This window comes from Balaenoptera acutorostrata, chromosome 9, assembly GCF_949987535.1.
Source record: "Balaenoptera acutorostrata chromosome 9, mBalAcu1.1, whole genome shotgun sequence".
Lineage (NCBI taxonomy): Eukaryota > Metazoa > Chordata > Mammalia > Artiodactyla > Balaenopteridae > Balaenoptera > Balaenoptera acutorostrata.
The window spans coordinates 426,470-445,128 of record NC_080072.1 but is presented as its reverse complement, the minus strand read 5'-3'; the positions used below and the strand labels follow the sequence as shown (position 1 = coordinate 445,128).

The 18,659-nt window shown below is 56.2% G+C and overlaps 1 protein-coding gene across 6 annotated transcripts in view; it reads right to left on the bottom strand.

Moving 5' to 3' along the window:
- PTDSS2 (phosphatidylserine synthase 2) overlaps positions 1 to 17,701 on the bottom strand; it is a 29,552-nt gene extending 11,851 nt beyond the window's left edge. Inside the window, exons 1-3 of one of the 6 annotated variants that reach the window (XM_057553571.1) lie at positions 17,550 to 17,701; positions 8,994 to 9,095; positions 1,591 to 1,673 (exon numbers count right to left, since the gene is read on the bottom strand). In XM_057553571.1, the coding sequence (XP_057409554.1) occupies positions 1,591 to 1,673; positions 8,994 to 9,095; positions 17,550 to 17,695 (331 nt within the window). In that variant the 5' untranslated portion in view covers positions 17,696 to 17,701. The other 5 variants (XM_057553572.1, XM_057553573.1, XM_057553574.1 and 2 more) reach the window with 5 other exon arrangements.
- Positions 17,702 to 18,659: the final 958 nt, after the last annotated feature.

The following is an 18,659-nucleotide window of genomic DNA, read 5'->3' as shown; positions in this document are numbered from 1 at the left end:
ACAGGGTGAGCGCACAGCAGGCAAACTAAGGAAAGGCAGAGCCGCGCTCAGCACGTCAACTCAGAAACCAGGGCGCCGCCCTCGGCAGCGGGGGAGCCGGCCTAAGGCTCACACCGCGCGCGCACAGCCGCACAGGGAGCTTTCCTGAAGCCGAAGCCCCGGGATGACGCGGGCAGGGCCCCGTCCAGCGCCGGGTGCGCACGAGAACTTGGCTGCGCCCTCACCCACCGACAGCCTCTGGGGAGTTTCTGGCAGCTCCTGTTCTCCCTTCCAAGTCCGCCTGACGAGCACTGAACACACCTGGTTTCTCACTGTGATTCCGACACTTCAGCTCACTTTTCCGTTGCTCTGGTTAAGAGTCCACACCCTTCTGAGGCAAGACTGGACGGGCCCACACCAGTGGAGACGGTGGAGAAGGTCCTGCAGCCCCTCCCCAACCCCCAGTGGGGGCCGTGCCCTGCGGCTCAGGAAGCTCACGCTGCCCCGGGGGCGGGGATCACACGGGCTTCACCCAGCACCAACGTCCCCACCCGGCATTGAGGGGGCAGAGCCCCCGGGGGCCTCGCTCACAACCCCCGGGTCGCTGGCCCCTGGGCAGATACGCCCCTTCTAGGGGGCAACTGGGTAGCACCCATCAGGAGCCCCAAATGCTCATGCCCTGCTACCTCCCCTGGACCTTTGGTCCCATGGATAATCAGACAGGTACACAAAGGTGCACAAGTGGAAATTCACTACAGCCTGGTTTATTGCCACGAAATTGGAAACCCCCAAGTATACAATCATATAGGACTGGTTGAGTAAACTGTAGTACATTCAAATGATGACTAAACAAGGAGCCATCAAAAATCCAGTTCTCAAATGAAAAATTAACAAGGATATGCATGTGTTAAGCCTGAGGTGAATACTGCATGATACAAAACCACACATACAGTATGATGCCAACTTCTTGTTTTTACAGCTGTGTACGTATACACGTATACACACGCATTAAAACTTAACGGTGGTTATTTTCGTGAGTGGTTTTTATTTTTATTTAAAAATACTTTTTGTATTTTCCAAATTTTCTACGATAAATACACACCCTTACTGAGACAGAAACTCGTTACTAAACTGAGACCCTTCAGGAAAACTGACCACCCCTGCCCTGGAGCCGGCCCCTAGGGGAGGCTGGAGTCCGGACAGGCTGGGGCCCCTCCAGCTGTGAGGGGACGTCCCAGGGGTTGCCAGAAGGCCCCATGACTCCGGGGGGGGGGGCTGCGGATGGCGCCCTGTGAGGCCCCCAACAGCGGCGAGGCACAACCACCAGCTCGAGGCCACGCCAAGCGCACTGCACGGCCCCGGACGCCTCGCCTGCAGGAAGACCCCCCTGACTAGCACAAAGAGGGCAGGGATGGGGGAGGAGCGGGGGCGGGGGAGGGTCCCCGGGGGCTAGCGCCCAAAGAGGAGGGGCTTCGAGGTGGCAGTGAAGCCGGCCAGCCAGGAGGGGCCCGAGGGGGGATGGGACACTCACACGCAGCAGCACAGACACAGAGCGACCCTCAGAACAGCACAGCTACGCGGGCACACACGGAGAAAGAAATGGCAAGTTACCTGGATGAGGTCTGGAAAATGGCCCGTCTTTAGCTTGTGTGACTCCAAAACATAAGAAAACCAAAATACTGGCCACAATACCTCTGCAAATAAAGAACAAACAGCCCTCAGTGTGCAGAAGCGCCAAGCTCCGGGTCGGCTCCTCCCTGGCGGGAGGTGGGAGGGACCCCCGGGCGCCCACCATGGGGATGGCCCCGACCCCGGGCTGGGGCAGAGCCGAGGCTCGGCCGCAGGGAGGCTGGCGGCCCAGCACTGCCGCCCTGGCCCCAGAGGCAGCACCACCCCGGGGAGAAGGCCCTGCCACTGGGCTGGGTCATGTGTACCGTCAAGAGCCACGCCACTAAGACGTGTGGCACGTTAAAAACACACAAACAAAAACCCCCTAAAATTCCATACAGGACGATCCAGAGCTCACTAAAGCCCTAAAAAGGAAAGGTATTATTAGGATCAAACGGCTTCCCGCTCCAACAAGGCTGGGGCCCTGCTGGTAGCTCTTTCGTCCTGTGGGGCCACCGTATCCAGTCCCAGCAGGAACCCACCAGGAGACAGAGTGAAAGCCACACAGACGCACACGGCACCCCTGCCCACGACGGAGGAGCAAGGTGGGCCCAGCTCACCCCGCCCATGGGGGACTGTCATGCCACAAGGGTTCACAGGCTCGCGTTCGCAGGCCTGGGTGAGTGCACGTGAAGCTGCTGTGCACGGACGCACTTCTCACGGGACACCCGAGGGCGCTGTCCCCAGGAGCAGGTCTGAGGACGCAAAGCCCTGTCCCTGGCACTCAGCGGCGGGGTGGGGTGCAGGCGAGGCTGCCCTGGGGGCGACGGCCACCCTTCCAGGGTCTGGTGAAAGGGCCGCTAGATATCCTCCCGCCCCAAAGAGATGATGTGGGAAAATCTGTCGCCCAGAAGGACTTTTAGAGGAAAGCAAATAAATTACACTTTAAAATAATCTTTTAATTTTAGAACAGAAAAGTTACAAAGATAGTACAGAATTTCCCACACTCCGTGAGCGTGGGACAGCTGTCACAGTCAGTGAACCAACACTGATACAGTAACTGAAGTCCACAGTTTTTATTTTCAGATTTCTTTACTTTCTACCTAAAGTCCTTTTCCTATTCCAGGACCCCATCCGGGGCCCCGCATGACAGTCCTCAGGTCTCCTTAGGCTCCTCTGGCCCGTGACAGGTTCTCAGACTGGCCCTGTTTTGATGACCTGGACAGTTTTGAGGAACACTGGCCACGTATTTTGTGGAATGCCCCTTAATGAAGGCTGTCTTTTTTTATTAGATCAGGGCTCTTTATGATTAGATCAGGGCTATAGGATTTTTGGAAGTGAGATCACAGATGTTAAGGACCATCTTCACCTCATATCAAGGGTACACGCCATCGACACGATTCTGATTGTCGGTGCTGACCCTGAGCCCCTGGCAGAGGTGTGTCTGTCGGGTCCCCTCCACGCCTCGCCTTCGGGAGGGAGGCCCCCCTGCGCAGCTGGCGGGGAGCAGCTCCGCAAGCTGATGGGAAGCCTTCTGTGCGGGAGGTTTGTCTCTGCTCCCTGATGCACTAATGTGTTCGGTCATTTCTTACATCAGCCCAGATTTGTGGGTACCTACGTTACACGCTGGGTTATAATTCAATACTTGATTGATTTTGTTGCTCAAATCGTTCCAGCTTTGGCCGCAAGGAGCTTTCATTTGGCTCCTGTACTGCTTTGACACACCCCATCTTTGTGGAGGTTTGTATTGTTGTTTCTGAGCACCTCCCTACTTTCTGGTGCTAGAAGATGCTCCAGGCCCATCTTGGGGGTTCCCTGTCCCAGGCCTGCAATTGGCCATTTGTCCAGGGAGCCTGGTTCCTTTACTGGAGAACGAATGCTCTTAGGAACCAAGATTTGGGGGCCCGTGTGCTCCTTGCCTCTGGGCCCTCTCGGCTGACAGAGCAACATGATACGTGTGTGCCAACCTTGCATACACACACGTTACAAATATTCCTATGTGTAACCACCTGTCTCTACATTAAACGAACGTGAGTTCTCACTGACGTCTCCAACCAGCATCTGTTATCCACGGATCATTCTCCCCTTGGTCGCCTGTAACCTCCCACTCCTCCGGGGTGAGACTCCCGGCCCCCACCATCCGTGTACTTTCCTGTTCAATCCCAGCGCACGTGTACAGCAGGGACACGGTTGTTAACCCATGCCCCATGGGAAACAACTTCACCACTAGAGCCCAGTGCTGTGTGCACGTCCCTTGCCTTCAGGCCTACAGACCCCACTCGTTTCCAAAGTGACTCAGGTCAGCACCTTTCGTATGTTCTCCTGTCACAGTCTGCAATCCTTCCTGGGGTCCTCTACCTCTTAAATGACTTTTTTTTTTTTTTTAATTTATTTATTTTTGGCTGCGTTGGGTCTTCGTTGCTGCACGAATGCTTTCTCTAGTTGCGGCGAGCGGGGGCTACTCTTCATTGTGGTGCGCAGGCTTCTCATTGCAGTGGCTTCTCTTGCTGCAGGGCACGAGTTCCAGGCGCGCGGGCTTCAGTAGTTGTGGCTTGGGGGCTCTAGAGCGCAGCCTCAGAAGTTGTGGCACACGGCATGTGGGATCCTCCCGGACCAGGGCTCGAACCCGTGTCCCCTGCATTGGCAGGAGGATTCTTAACCACTGCACCACCAGGGAAGCCCCTAAACGATTTTTAAAATTTGCATACTTAGGCTTACTCTTTGTGGTGTTTAGTCCTATGGGTTTTGACAAACACACAGGGTCATGCATTCACCATTACAGTATCAACAGAACAGTTTCAAGACCCTAAAAAAATCTCACACTCCACCTATTCATTCTCCCCCTGCCCCGAGAAACCACTGATCTTTCTACCATCACATAGTTCTGCCTTTTCCAGAATGTCACAGCGTTGGACTCATACAGCATGTAGCCTTTTCAGGCTGGCTTCTTTCCCTCAACAATATGCATTTAAGCTTCGCCTCTGTCTCCATGGCTTGAAAGCTCATTTCTGTTTATTACTTAATGATATTCCATTGCATGAAGGTACCAGTTTGTTCACCCATTCACCCACTAAGGACATTTTGGTGGCTTCCAAGTTTTGGTGATTGTGAACAAAGCTGCTACAAATGTCCATGTTTTGGTGTGGACTTAAGTTTTCTGCTCCTCTGGGTAAATACCAAGGTGCACAGCTGCTGGATTATGTTTAGTTCTCTGAGAGAGTCTCCAACCGTCTTCCAAAGCGCCTGCCCTGTTCACGTTCCTGCCGGCGAGGGATAAGAGTTCCTGTTCCTCAGATCGTTGCCAGCGCCCGGTGTTGCCGTGTTTTCAACCCTGGCCACTCGAGCAGGTGTGTAGCGGCATCTCCAAGCTGATGCATGGTGCTGAGCGTCCTTTCATGCACTTGTGTCCTCTGTGGTGTCCGTCCAGACCTTCTGCCCGGTTTGTGACTGTGCTGCTGGTTTTCCTACCGCTGAGCTTCAGGAGTTCTTTGCACAGCGAATACAGATACTTCATCACATGTGTATTTGGCAAATATTTCCCACCAGCCTGTGGCTTGTCTTTTCTTTGTCTCAGCAGTGTGTTTTGCAGAGCAGAAGTTTTTAATTTTAATCAAGTCTGACTTATCAGTTTTTTCTTCTGTAGATCATGCTTTTGGCGTTCAATCTAAAAAGTCACTGGGACTTCCCTGGCGGTCCAGTGGTTAAGACTCCACACTTCCACTGCAGGGAGTGCGGGTTCGATCCCTGGTCAGGGAACTAAGCTCCCACAGGCCTCATGGCGAGGCCAAAAAAAAAGGCATCATCAAACTCAAGGTCACCAGATTTTCTCCCATGTTTTCTTCAAGAAGTTTTATAGTTTTCTATTTTATATTTAGGTCTATAATCCATTTCAAATTCATTATTGTGAAAAGCGTAAGGTCTGTATCTAGGTTATTTCGTTGAAAATTCTCCTTTCTCCACTGACTTGCCTTTGCTCCTCTTTGTGTGGGGCTACTTCTGGGCTCTCTACTTGTCCAGCCTTCTGCCAGCACCACTGTCCTGACCACCACTGCACAGCTTTATGGTCAGGCCTGAAGCCAGGCAGCGGCAGTCCTCTGCCTCTGTTCTTCAGTACTGGGAATACATTATATTTCTACACATTACAAATATGCAAAATATGTATATACTGTACATGTATTGATTTATTTACACATTTACACATGCACATGTGTATATATACGTAAACATCCCAATGTCACCAACAGATAATGGATCAAGGAACTGTGGCGTGTCCACACGGTGGACCACCCCTTGGCAATGGACCAGGATGACCGCTGACAGACACGGCAACGTGGGTGTCACAAAACCATCATGCCGAGTGGGAGGGGCCAGACACAAGGGCGCATGCTAGATGAGACTGTACAACAGGCAAGAAGGGCCTGTGGGGACAGATCGGTGGTGGCCTGTGGCCAGCAGTGCAGACTGACCGCGGCCCTCAGGGGAAACTCAGCGTGTACCTCCACCTAGTTGTGGCATGTAGATGAGCCGTACGTTTTAATTACGTGCATGTTATATTAAATGACACAACAATAAAGTTGGCCTAGGAAGAAAAATCTACTCCCTTAAAGTGACAGAACTTGTTAGATCCACAATGACACACAAGGTGAAACTGAAAGCTTTAGGGAAACAAACCAATTTCCTAGATTTTTAACAATGTAAATATTAATTAAAAAAAAAATAACCGTAACCTTTGGGAAGTATTTTACATATACAAAACCTTCCCCTGACAGCATCAAAAGCTCTGACATAATAAAAATCAGCAGCCCCAGCGGCCTCCAGAGACCGGGGGGGACCTCATCACAGCCCAGGCAGACGTGATGACGTGGAGGGCAGGCTGTGGGCCCCTCCGGGGTCCACGGGGGTGAGAGTGGACTCAGCAGAAACGAATGACCCCACACGCGCATGTGACTGTCCCTGGAAGAAGCCGCAGAGCCTCAGACAGGTGAGGGCGGGGCTCCAGGCGCCACCAGCAGCCGTACAGGGCCAGGAAGGCAGCTCCTCTGTGCCCCTGAAGTGGGCCGAGAGGGCCAGGGACGGTGGCTACAATGTCCTGTGTCCCCAGAGCACAGAACTTCAGGGCAGAGCAGTGCCTGGGGCCCTTGAATTCCCACCCACCTGCCTTCGCCCGGCCCCGCCTTCGATGAAATCACACAGGGGACCAGGGAGAGGACCCAGGTGTCCCTCTTGGTGGCACCTGCTGGGCTCACTGTGCCAACCTCTCGTGGGCAGGAACAGCTCGGGAGAAAGGCCAGTGCAGGAAGAAGAGGTGGGGAAGCACCCACCCGGGTCCACAGCTGCTGCCCCGGACGAGGCCAACAAGCCCCCTCGACGCTGGGGGTCTGAGCCCCTGGGCCCCCGGGCGCGGGGCAGGGCCCAGGGCAGCAGGCTTTGTGACTCGCCTGGCAGGCGTCTGGTGAGTGAAACCCCGCCCCTGCCTCGGGAGGCGTCCCGGGACACACTGCGTGGGCCGCTCGCCCTTGTGACTAGTCTTGCCCTGTGACGTCATAACTGCTCATCTCCAGCCCAACTTCACAGCCACATGGGGATACCTCTTCAGTGTGACCAAGCTCTACTTTTTGGTCCTCCCTGCCTGGCTGTGCCCAGCAGACGCTGCAAACCCTCCATAACCACGTGCTGGCAAACAAATGCACAGGAAAGGCCAAGTTCCAGCTGGAAGCCCCCTCGAGGCAGACGTGGGGCTCCGTCTCCAGGTCCACGGGCCCGGCGTCCCCCTCACAGACCCACCCAGAGGGGCCCAAAGAGCAGCCCAGCTCCCTCCTCTGCTCTGGGCTCCGCGACCCCTGCTGCCAGGCCTGCGGTGTGATCACACGGGGCTGGGAAAGGCTGGGGAGCCCGGGCGGGAGGCCTGCGCCTTACAGGGGAGGGTGACACACACCTCCTGGGGTCCTGGACCCTGGCGTCTACACCACAGTCCAGGCGGAGGGTTAGACCCCAAGGGTGAAGGTGCACGAGCCCAGCCCCCACCCAAAGCTGACCAACGGTCTCCTGCCACCTCTGGGCTCTGGATGCCGCCCTCCACCTCTGTCTCTGCCTGGCCTCCTCTAGCTGTCCCACCAGAGCAGGAGCCTGGGCCCCAGGGTGAGAACAGCAATGGGGGCTTCAGGGCACCAGAGAGGGAGGGGTGAGTCCGTCCAGTGTAGACAATGTACAGAAACGAGTTCTGAAACCAGCTCATCTTCCCCACGCACTTCTGAGACTGGCCCCAGAATCCATGGGGTTCAGGCAAAGGACACAAACCTACCAGCTAGTCTATTTCTGGAGATAATGCTGGAAAGACAGACTACCCCCTTCCTGCCCTGCAGGACGAGATGGATCACCAGACTCCTAAAGCCAGTTTAAAACTTTCAAAAAGTCTTCTTATCAACAGAGTGTAGAAGAATGGTGCTAGCTGATGGGAACCACTCCTGGCCTCACAAAAAGCCCACACACCCAAATTCACGGTCACTGTGATATTGTGATTTATAGCAAGAAATATGTTATTTGGTCTTCATCTGTTTCTGGCCAGAGCTCCTAAAACCTCTGGTATTGCCCAAGTGCTGAGGGCTACAAAGGTATCTTTTGTTATGTTAATGAGGTGACTTTTGGAGCCCACCTCCGGATGAGAGCTGGTTGCAAGGGGAACCAACCAGACGATTGGAGGGCTCTCCGTCCTACCCCCAGACCTCTGGGGAGGGGTAAAGATTAAGTCAATCGCCAGTGGCCAGTGATTTAATCCATCACGCTGTGTGAGGAAGCCTCCCTAAACCCCAGAGGCACAGGGGTTCGGAGCCTCCAGGCTGGTGGCCGTGTGGCCGCTCTGCGTCCCATCCCCACACCTCGCCCTATGCATCTCTCCCATCTGGCTGTTCCTCCATCTTTCTATGATAAACCTTTGATCATAAATAAGTAAAATGCTTCTCTGAGTTCTGTGAGCCGCCCTAGCAAATTAATTGCACCCAAGGAGGCGGTGGGAACCTATGGTTTACAGCCCGTCAGGTGATGACTGCTCTTGCAACTGGGGTCTAAGTGGGGAGGCGATGCAGTCTGACCGGACCGAGCCTGGGACCGTGGGGCCTGGCGCTGCCTGGGACGGTGTCAGAACCGAGCTGACCAGCAGGACAATCAGGTGGGGCCTGGGGTGCTGAGGGTGGGATGTGTGGGGAGGCCGCCCCGTCGGAACTGACCTGAACCCCTTTAGACCCCTCCCTGGAGCTGCCGCAGCACCTTCCGGTTTCTCGCGCGCAAATGCAGCGTGAGCAGCAGGTCCCAGGGATGGGGACGGGCAGAAGAGGGGCGGAAAGTGCCACACAGCACCCAGAGCCCCCGCCAGCCACGTGGAGCGAGGCTGGGCCGGGCCGGGCCGGTACCTCTTGGTGTTGTAGGCCGTGTCCCGCGGTGTCTCTTCCAGCAGCGTCACGTAGCCCAGCACGCAGGTGAGGATGAAGAGCACGCTCAGGGTGTGGGCCCGCCTGCAACGCAAAGAGCCTGCGTCGGTGCACGCAAAGCACGCGTGGGACCGCGGCGCGACGTGCCGCCAGAGGAGCGAGCTCGGCCCTCGACCTCCAGCTCAGAATCCCCCGAGCGCCAGCTACGGCCGCGTGACTCCCAGACGGTCCCGTGCCGGCGCGGCGGCCCGTTCGGGTGGGGAGAGCGGACGGCGCGTTGGCTCGAGGCGTCCCGGGCAGGCGGCTCTGGTTCAGAGGGACCAGGCAGCCGGTAGAGTGGGCTCCGGGCACTGAGCAAGATCGCCCCGAGACCAACCTCGTGATTCACGCAGTGACCACGGCTGAGAGGTTCGCCGGGATGACAGCGGAGCACTGGTGGCGGACAGAGGCCCCAGGGCCGGAGCAAGAAGGGCGCGGGGCCGGGCACGGCCGCCTGCCCAGAGGACCGGGCAGAGGGACGGCTGCCTGGGGGGGGTGAGACGTGGGCTCCCCGCTTCCGCCTGCCCACCCTGGCTGGGCCTCCAGAGCCCCGATGTGGGCCAGGGGCGGCGCTCGGCAGGCAGCAGGCAGCCTCTCCTGGGACCAGGGCCCACGGCAAGCCCAGCACCAGCCCGCACGCCGCTCAGTCACATACGCGCCCGGGCCCCTCTGCCCTGAACGACTGCCTGCAGAGGGGCAGAGGCCCAGCTCCCGTGTCCGTGGAGAGGCGATGCGGCCCTCCATTTCTAGACGAGGGCACCTCCAGCCTTGAAGGGCGCCCTGAAGACGAGTGAACAAACACACGAAAAGCATCAAGCCCAGTACTGGCCTCCCGTCAAAACTCCGTGAAACACACAGTGAAGAAACGAAAAAGCCAGCCACCAGCCGGGAGAAAACGTCGATGACACATACACCCGACAAAGGCCTTTGTACCCAGAACACATAAAGAGCTCTTACAACTCAACGATAGAGACAATCTCCTGAAACACGAACAAAAGATTGAACACACACGTCAAAGAAAAAGATCAACAAACGGCCAATACCACACGAAAAGATGTGCAGCGTCACTGGTCGCCGTGGGAGCAGACATGCAGCATGGCAGGCAGCAGCGCCCGCCCCCTGGGACGGGACCACTGACGGCACGAGTGCCTCCGAGGAAGGGTCCTCGCGAGGACGCGGAGCCACCAACACCCACACATTCCAGGTGGGGCTGCAAAAGGGTGCAGCCGCTTTGAAAAAGCTTCCCAGTTTCTTACAAAGTTAAACAGAGTCTACCACCCAAGCCAGCCATTCCTTCCAAGTGTTTACTTGAGAAAAATGAAAGCACGTGTCCATTCAAAGACTTGTATGTGGACGTTAACCCCATGCTGACAGCCAGGCATGAAAGCAACCTGCTGTCTGTTTCCACCGACAAGACTCACAAGAGGCGGCGACAAAGCATGGATGGCAGATTGGCGGGGGAGGTGCTAGGGCAGCAGCTTCCAAGATGATGGAATGTCCTGCATCCTGACCCCGGTGGTGGGCACCATGTGTAAGGCGCTGGAGTGTGGATACAGACCCTCAAGTGGGTGTGTGTCATGGAAAGCAATCGTACCTTGATTCAAGTAAGTTTCTAAAAAGCAAGAGTGGGGCTGCATGAGATTAGGCTGGCGCTAGAGACCTGGACCATAGCTAGACCCCATCCTGACATCTGGCAGACCAGCCCTCTTCCCCATCCTGATTATTCTTGCATATTTACTCTCCCATCTTAACTCTGACATCAGTCTGACAGCTGCCACAAATAATTCTATTAGGATTCTAATTGGAACTGCACTGAATTTATAAATTAGCCCAGGAAGAATTGATGAGTAACAACTAGTTGAGAGTCCCCCATCCACAAGACAAGGAGTATCTCTCCATCTATTCAGATGTTACGTCCTTCACTTAAATTTTATTTTCTTTGTGAAAACAAAAACAAAAACAGTCATGTTCAGATAAGTTGGCTCCAAGTAAAGAAAGCAGAGAGCACATTCTTTTGCCATATTTCACAATACTGGCATTTAAAACTATTAGAAGTGAACAAAACTCCTATTTTAACTATTTTCATACAATTCAATATTAATATATTCACATTTGAGTCCTAGGCCATGAGGGAACTTCAGGAGAATCTCAGCCTTTCAGCTGAACTCTGTATAGTAAACATTTCAGTGCCCGAGAGATCTGTGGAATAATTACAGCACAGCGACTACATTATAAAGTCCTACTTTGGACCTTCACTCCTAAGGTTCTCTGGATGTGGTGACCCAGAAACTGATCCTCTGCTGGACATTAGCCAACACCTACACACAGAGGGACTCAGCTGCCTCTCCTGGGTCTAGGACATGGCCCACCCTCCCCGCCCCAGAGGGGACATCAGATTTTCGCAGGGAGAACAAGAGTCACTGAGAACCCACCAGGGACCGAGGGCATCTGGATTACGAGGGTGACGACGATAAGGCATGGGCCTCTCCGTCACCTTGGCCCCTGAGGCCGGTCAGAGCTGTAAACGGCAGTGTCAGGGTCACGCAGCTCGGTGGTGAGGGTCTGGGGTCTGAGCCCCGCTCAGGATGCCTCTAGCACACCTGCATCACCTCATAAACCCTCGCCGTGAGGCGATGAGACCCAGGGCCAGTGGGCCTAAGTGACACAGACACTAAGCAGCGCAGAGCAGCTACCAGGTGCCAACAAACCCCAACCCTGTCTCCCTGAGCTGTCGTTCCAACACAGCAAGACACACAGAGGGCTGGGTATGGGGACAACGAAATGGGGTGGGGTGGGGTGGGGTGCAGAATTAGGGAGGGCCTCACGCAGGACACCTGGGGACGCAGGTCCAGGCCAGCAACGCGAGAGCAAAGGGCTGGGGGCCACCGTGGCTGGAGGAGGGGGTCCTGCCCTGGGGGGCCCGGACTCACGTCGGTGGAGCAGGAGCCGCTGCAGAGCCGAGAGCAGACGCGGCCGCCTCGCGACCCTCCAGGGCGGGCAGGAGATGCCGGGAGGGGCTGGTCTGGATCTGCCCAGAAGGCGCAGCTGACACGCTCGACGGGACGTGGAGCCCAAGCCGGCCGAGCGTGACTGAGCAGAACGGCTCAGGGCCGGCGGGGTTCAGCTCCAGGCCTGTGTAGACGTGTCTGCCGGGCCGGGGGTGGAGCCACGGGACAGCACCCTCGGCAGGCAGGCAGGCAGGCAGGCCCGGTCCCCGCGGAGTCAGCGGCCTGCACCACGAGGGGCGGCACCGGACGGGCCCTGAGCTCCAGAATGCCCACTGCCTGCCCCAAGAGGCAGGGTCACGCCTACCCTGGTGAGCATTTTCAGAGGAAAAAAGCAAAAAACAGGAATAAAGTCAGAAATCAAGATGTTAGAATTGGTCCCAAAGGTCCCTGCTTTTCAGCCACTGCAGCGTAGACTCCGCACCAGGCTTCTTTTCAGCTCAAACACCAAGTCTGAGCTCAGATTTCTCCTCAGAAACCATGGAGGCCAGAGGAAGTGGGACAAAATTTGTAAAGCAGTGAAAGAAAAGAAATGTTGAACCAGGATCCCACGTCCAGCGAAAACATCCCTGAGGAACGAAGGTGAACTAAACATTCGCGGATGGAGGAAGAAGTAGAGAATCCGGTGCCGGCAGACCTGCTCTAAACGAATCACTCACCCCAGGAAGGTCTCCAGACAGAAGGGAAGTGAGACCAGAAGGAAACTAGGTGGCCAGGAAGGAAGACGGAGCCGCTGAGACGGGAAGGCTGGGCAGATCAGGTACTGTCTTCACGAACACTGTTGACGGGCGCCACCAGAGCCCAAGGGGAGAGGCCAGACGGATTGAGATGGACTTGACGTGGCAAAGCGAGGATGCTGGGGCTGGAAAAGCTCTGCATGTTCACTGTGGCCACAGAGACGTGATAAAAACAACACGTCAGTGGCGCAGGACAGCACGGAAGACTCCGTGTCCCTCTCGGATGGGCAACGACCTCTTGCTCCTGGTTCCCGGTGCCCAGGAAGACAAATGCACCGTTTGGTTGAGTGACTAATAGATGACGTGGGGGATCCAGGCACAAGGAGAGATCGGCTGTAAATCCTGTGACTCCGGCCACTGGGCCAGGGTGAGGGCATGAAGACAGCAGGCTCCCTGCCACGGCGAGCGGAAAATACCCAGTTGTCAGCCCCTGTCTAGAGATGACCATACTCATATGCCGAGCGGGCAGGGAGGCAGCCTGCCAAACCAATCAGAGAAGGTATGAAGATGCGGCTGTGAGACTGAGTGCACAGCGGCGGCTCGGCCAGGGAACGTCCAGACCAGGCCTGTCCCAGGCCTGCGAGAGGCACCTGGGGCCACCGACCCTCCTGGCCTGCCGACCAGCAGGACCAGAAAGGCACCAGCTGGCAAGTCATGCTGCCCTGATGTGGGCGAAGCTGGCAAACCCCAACCCACACTGACTGAGGAACGTGGGGCGTCTAAGATCTGCCCCGCAGATTCTCACAGCTACTGTGAGACGTGTTGCTGACAGCAGAGCCCGCGCTCACCAAACGCTCAATGTTGTAAGATGTGAGCACGCAGTGAGCATTTCCAAAATGTCACAACCATCCATCTTGTCCCTGACTCGAAGCGCGGTGACCCAACGGCGATTCACCTATCTTCCACCTACAGGTGGCTACGTTCAGAAGCACCCGTCGGGGCACTGGGTCTCCAAGAGCGTCCAGAACAATTTTCAGAGAAATCGAGCTGCCGTATCTTTGCACTGTGTCTACTGTCCTGAACGTTTCCACCAAGTGTTCCCCAGTGAAGACAACCACGACTGGCAGAAGAGGTGGTGTCTGTGCCACCGCAGACCCCAGCGGTCCTCTTGCCCCTTCCCCGAGGTCCAGTTTGGGGCAGCCCAGCCTCGGGCTCCACGGCTGAATCCTAATTCCATACTCTGTGGCTGACAAGTAATAACAAAGAAACTCACAATCCTCATACATGGTCCCCAAGAAGCCCAAGCTCCTTTGGAAACAAAAATTGTAAAAACAAGGTTCTGAACATGCAAGATTTCTTTCGAGTAATTTTGGAACACATAGTCGTTTCCACAAATACATACTTTTTAGTCTTTATGTTAATTTTTTGGTAACATCCATTAATAAAATTCCCTAAAACTCAAAATAAAGAGTTTTTAAAATCCCAGCACAGGGGCTTCCCTGGTGGCGCAGTGGTTGAGAATCTGCCTGCCAATGCAGGGGACACGGGTTCGAGCCCTGGTCTGGGAAGATCCCACATGCCGTGGAGCAGCTGGGCCCGTGAGCCACAATTACTGAGCCTGCGCGTCTGGAGCCTGTGCTCCGCAACGGGAGAGGCCGTGACAGTGAGAGGCCCGCGCACCGTGATGAAGAGTGGCCCCCGCTTGCCACAACTAGAGAAAGCCCTAGCACAGAAACGAAGACCCAACATAGCAATCAATCAATCAATCAATCAATAAAAAAAATAAATCTTAAAAAAAAAAAAAAAAAAAAGAACACAGATTTCCATACCTTAAAAAAAAAAAAAAAAATCCCAGCACAGCAAGCCAATGACGAGAGACTCAGAAGAAGGTACGTGGCTGGCCCTGCAAGTAAAACTAAGTCATTCTCGCCAGGTGAGCATCTGGTTACCTGCCTTGAGGAAACGTGAAGCTTCTTCCCCCGCACAGCTGAGGGCAGAGGCCAGGGACGCAGCAACAACCCCACACACCTGCGGTGCGGAGGCTGCAGACACCCGCCCAGGAGGCCGGTACCCGGGAACTGGCAGCCCCGCGCGCGCCCTCCTCGGAGCCTTCCTGGCTCCATCAGGCCTCCCCGCAGGTGAGCGCAGCTACGGCAGGCCTTTCTGTGTCCCCGTGGGCAGGGACCCGCGGGCCGCGGCTCTGTGCTTCTGAAGAAACCCGCACGTGCCCTCGTAACCCTCTGGCTTCTGTGAGCACTGCTCAGCACCCCCTCGGCCAGCATGCTGAGCCTTCTGACGCTCGTCTTGCGCCAGAACCTACGTTTCTTGTTTAGTTCTCTGTTGTATCCCCTGGAACAGCAACTGGCACCCCCAAAATACGCACTGAATGAACGGGAAAGGAAAGCACGCCCGGCACCACTCCAGAACCTCAGTCTCCCTCCTGTGGTCACCAGCCGGGCTGTCGGAGGACGGTGCCCTCTGTCCTGAAGTCTGAAGGGGCCCCGTCCCCCGGGCAGAGACGCCTGGTCCACTCACAGAATGTCTCTAGCTCTGGGGCCACACCCCCACCGAGGAGGGCACCCCACCCCTCCCCCTCCCCCTGGCTCCAGGCCACCGGAGCACAGTATCTCCCCAGAACAGGGCTGGGTGGCCACCCCCAGCAGCAGCTGCCCACACCCACAGGGAAGATCCCGACCTCAGCAGATGCAGGGACGCCTCCCCCACCACATCTGCTTCCCTGTCTCTCCCGAGTCAGACACAAGCAAGACACCGGTGGCCCCACGTGCACCTCCCCTGAGGTTTCCAGCTGTGTAGCACCTCGCCGACTGTCCAGCGGCTCCGTCAGGCTCTCCTCCTTTCCTGATCGCATCTCCTCTGCGGTCCCAGGCTCCCTCTCTGAGGAGCTGCTTCCACACGGCACCCTTGCTGCCTACACGTCTGTCTCTCCCATGAGCCCTCTTGGCACCAAAGCCACAAATGTCCCCCGGGCCTACCACGGGATACAACTTCAGGTGGCTGTGAACGGAGCAGCATAGAACGGCCACAGCCCTCCTCTCAAGAAGCACACTTTCTAGCGTATGGGGTTTGTGTCTCTAAGAAGCAAGGAAAGAGAAGCTCAGACTGGCGAAGGGTAGCCCAAGGTCACTGAGCCGTCAGGTGCACGAGCCACACCTGGGACCTGTTGGTCCAAGACTGCTTTCCTGGACCCTCAAACGCAAAAGTGCCCAACTCGGCCTAAAGCAACATCATGAACTCTTCCAACTCTGCTCCTGGCGGCCCCTCCCTCCCTGACCCCCGCGAAGGTAGACTAGAAGACAGCCTGACGCCGAGGCTTGGCCGGGACCGAGCTGCACAGGGGTCAAAGGGCTGGCCTGGCGAGGGGCCACTAAAGAGAGGAAGAGCCTTCCTCCACACTCGTTCGCTCAGCTCCCGGCGCGGAGTAAAGTGTCGATATTACCGCCACGTGCCGGGGGAGGAGACGATCATTTCACACGGCATCAGCACCGTCAGCGAAAGGCATCACGACGGAGGGCAGCGGGGGACTGCGGCCAGGGAGGGCAGGAAAAGCCTTTCTGAGGTGACTTCGGAGCCAAGTCCTCCCAGGATAGGGGGCAGGGGTCAGAGATGAGGGGCTGGACCACCGGGGAGGCCGGGTCGGGGTTGCAGCAGCAAGGGGCCGGTCCCGGGGTCCTGCGGGCACCCCCAACCCGCACAACGTGGCCACGCCCCTCGCGACCCAGCCGGCACTGAAGCGAACCACCGTCCCTCACCAGAAGAAGGTGTTGGTGCCGTCGTCGTAGACCTCTGACTCGGTGCTGCGGCGGCCAGCGGCCGGCCCGCTCGCTCGGCCCGCGGCCGCGCCGTCCAGCGGCTCCTCCAGCGAGGCCTTGCCCACGGGCACAGGGGACCCCGGCCGCGGCCCCTCGGCGCCCTTGCGCTCACCCCTCCGCATGACGCCCCGACCCCAGCAGCTCTGCCCCGCGCCTTGACCCCACGCACCAGAGTCCGCGAGACCGCGCGAAGAGCGCCGGGAAGGGGTCGCGGCGCTCGCTCCGCAGGGTCTCTGGAGAGTAGAGGCGGGGGGCGGCAAGAAAAGGGCGGGCGGTGCATTGTGGGACTTGTAGTCCGAGCGCCTGGGCGCGAGGCATACTGGGATTCGTAGTCCCCAATGTCGTGCGTTAGAAGCAGTGCTTGCTGGGAGGGATGCCGCCTGGTTGCTAGGTAACCAGCGCGGCAAAGTTGCTGGAAGAGCGGGGGTCTCCCTATACTGCTGGGGCGCCCGGGCTGCCCCAGACCCTCCTCCCCCGCGGTCTGCCCCGAGCTCCGCCCCAGACCCTCCTCCCCAGGCGGCCTGCCCCCCGCCCCCGGTGCGCCACCAGCACTCCCCCTTTCCCAACACCCTGGGCCCAGGCGTGTTCTCCCCAGTCTCCATCGGGAGCTCCAGACTCTAGCCTGTAGAGTCCTCTTCATGGCCGGAGAGTAGGTCTTAAGAAAGTAGTAGACATGTTGATCTTGGTTGGCTCAAATTATTAATGTAGACAGAGCCCCCTGCAAAAACATTTAGCTCTGACCCATTTGAAAAAGTCCGGCAGGACTTCCCTGGTGGCACAGTGGTTAAGAATCTGCCTGCCAATGCAGGGGACACGTGTTCAAGCCCTGCTCTGGGAAGATCCCACATGCCGCAGAGCAACTAAGCCCATGTGCCACAACTACTGAGGCTGCGCTCTAGAGCCCGCGAGCTACAACTACTGAAGCCCGCGCCCCTAGAGCTTGTGCTCCACAACAAGAGAAGCCACCACAAGGAGAATCCTGCTCACCGCAATGAAGAGTAGCCACCACTTGCCGCTACTAGAGAAAGCCGGCGCGCAGCAACGAAGACCCAACGCAGCCAAAAATAAAAAATAAATAAATTAAAAAAAAAAAAAGTCCGGAAGCTGCTCAAGGGGTGAAACATAGTTACCATGTGACCCAGCAATTCGTATATACTCAAGAAATGAAAACATATGTCCATGCAGAACTGTACATGGATATTGTCACCTTTAATAATAAAATAGCCAGTTATTTCACCAGCAAGGGCAGGCTTATTCAGGAATAGCAAAGGAATTGCAGCTCAGCATCTCTGAACCATGGTGGACAACTGGCAAATCCAGAGAACAAGGAGGGGCAACGTGCTATTATAGGGAAAAAAGGGAGCTGGGAGGGGCTGTGATAACCAGAGCCCATTGGAGGAGCTGGGGGTCCAAAGTAAGGAGGCTTCCCATGGGCTGGGCCAGTGCAGTCTCTGATTGGCTGGGCTGCCGTGGGAGGAGAGAAGTTTCCTTCCTCCGGCTGGGTGGTCCGTAGAGATGCCTTCCTGTCGGAGGTGTAGAGGGAGGTCTTTTTCTGTTTGCATTACCAATGACAATAAATATACCATTCGTTTTGTTTAATTTTAGAACTGCAGTCCTCCAATTTAATCTTAAGAAAAACGAGTTTGGGGAGATCAAAAGTTTCCCATAATGGCCATTGTAATTCTGGATTACTTTGGCCCACTTAGTTAAAAAATAGTCATGTAGAGCGGTCCCTAGATTTTAAACATGAAACCAGCTGGAGTCCCCAAAGGAGAGCTGCCCCCAGAGCATTTAGATGGCCAGGATCCCATTTCCCTAAGTTCTCCTGAATACCCAAGAAAGTTGCTAGAGTCCTAATCCAGATTCCAAAGGGAATAAAACAAAACTCTTAGATCCCAATTTGCTCAGTCCCCAAAAGAGAACCTTGCTGCTGTGCACTTCAGAAAACAGCTGAGTACTCACCAAGGATGAAACCACACCCCTGAAAGGACAAAGCCTTCTGTCCTGAATAAAGTTGGAGAGCTCAAAACGCAAAAAGAGCAGAGCTCAGAATCCGAGAGGAGACTCACCAAACCAAAAGCTGGTGGCGACTCCCAG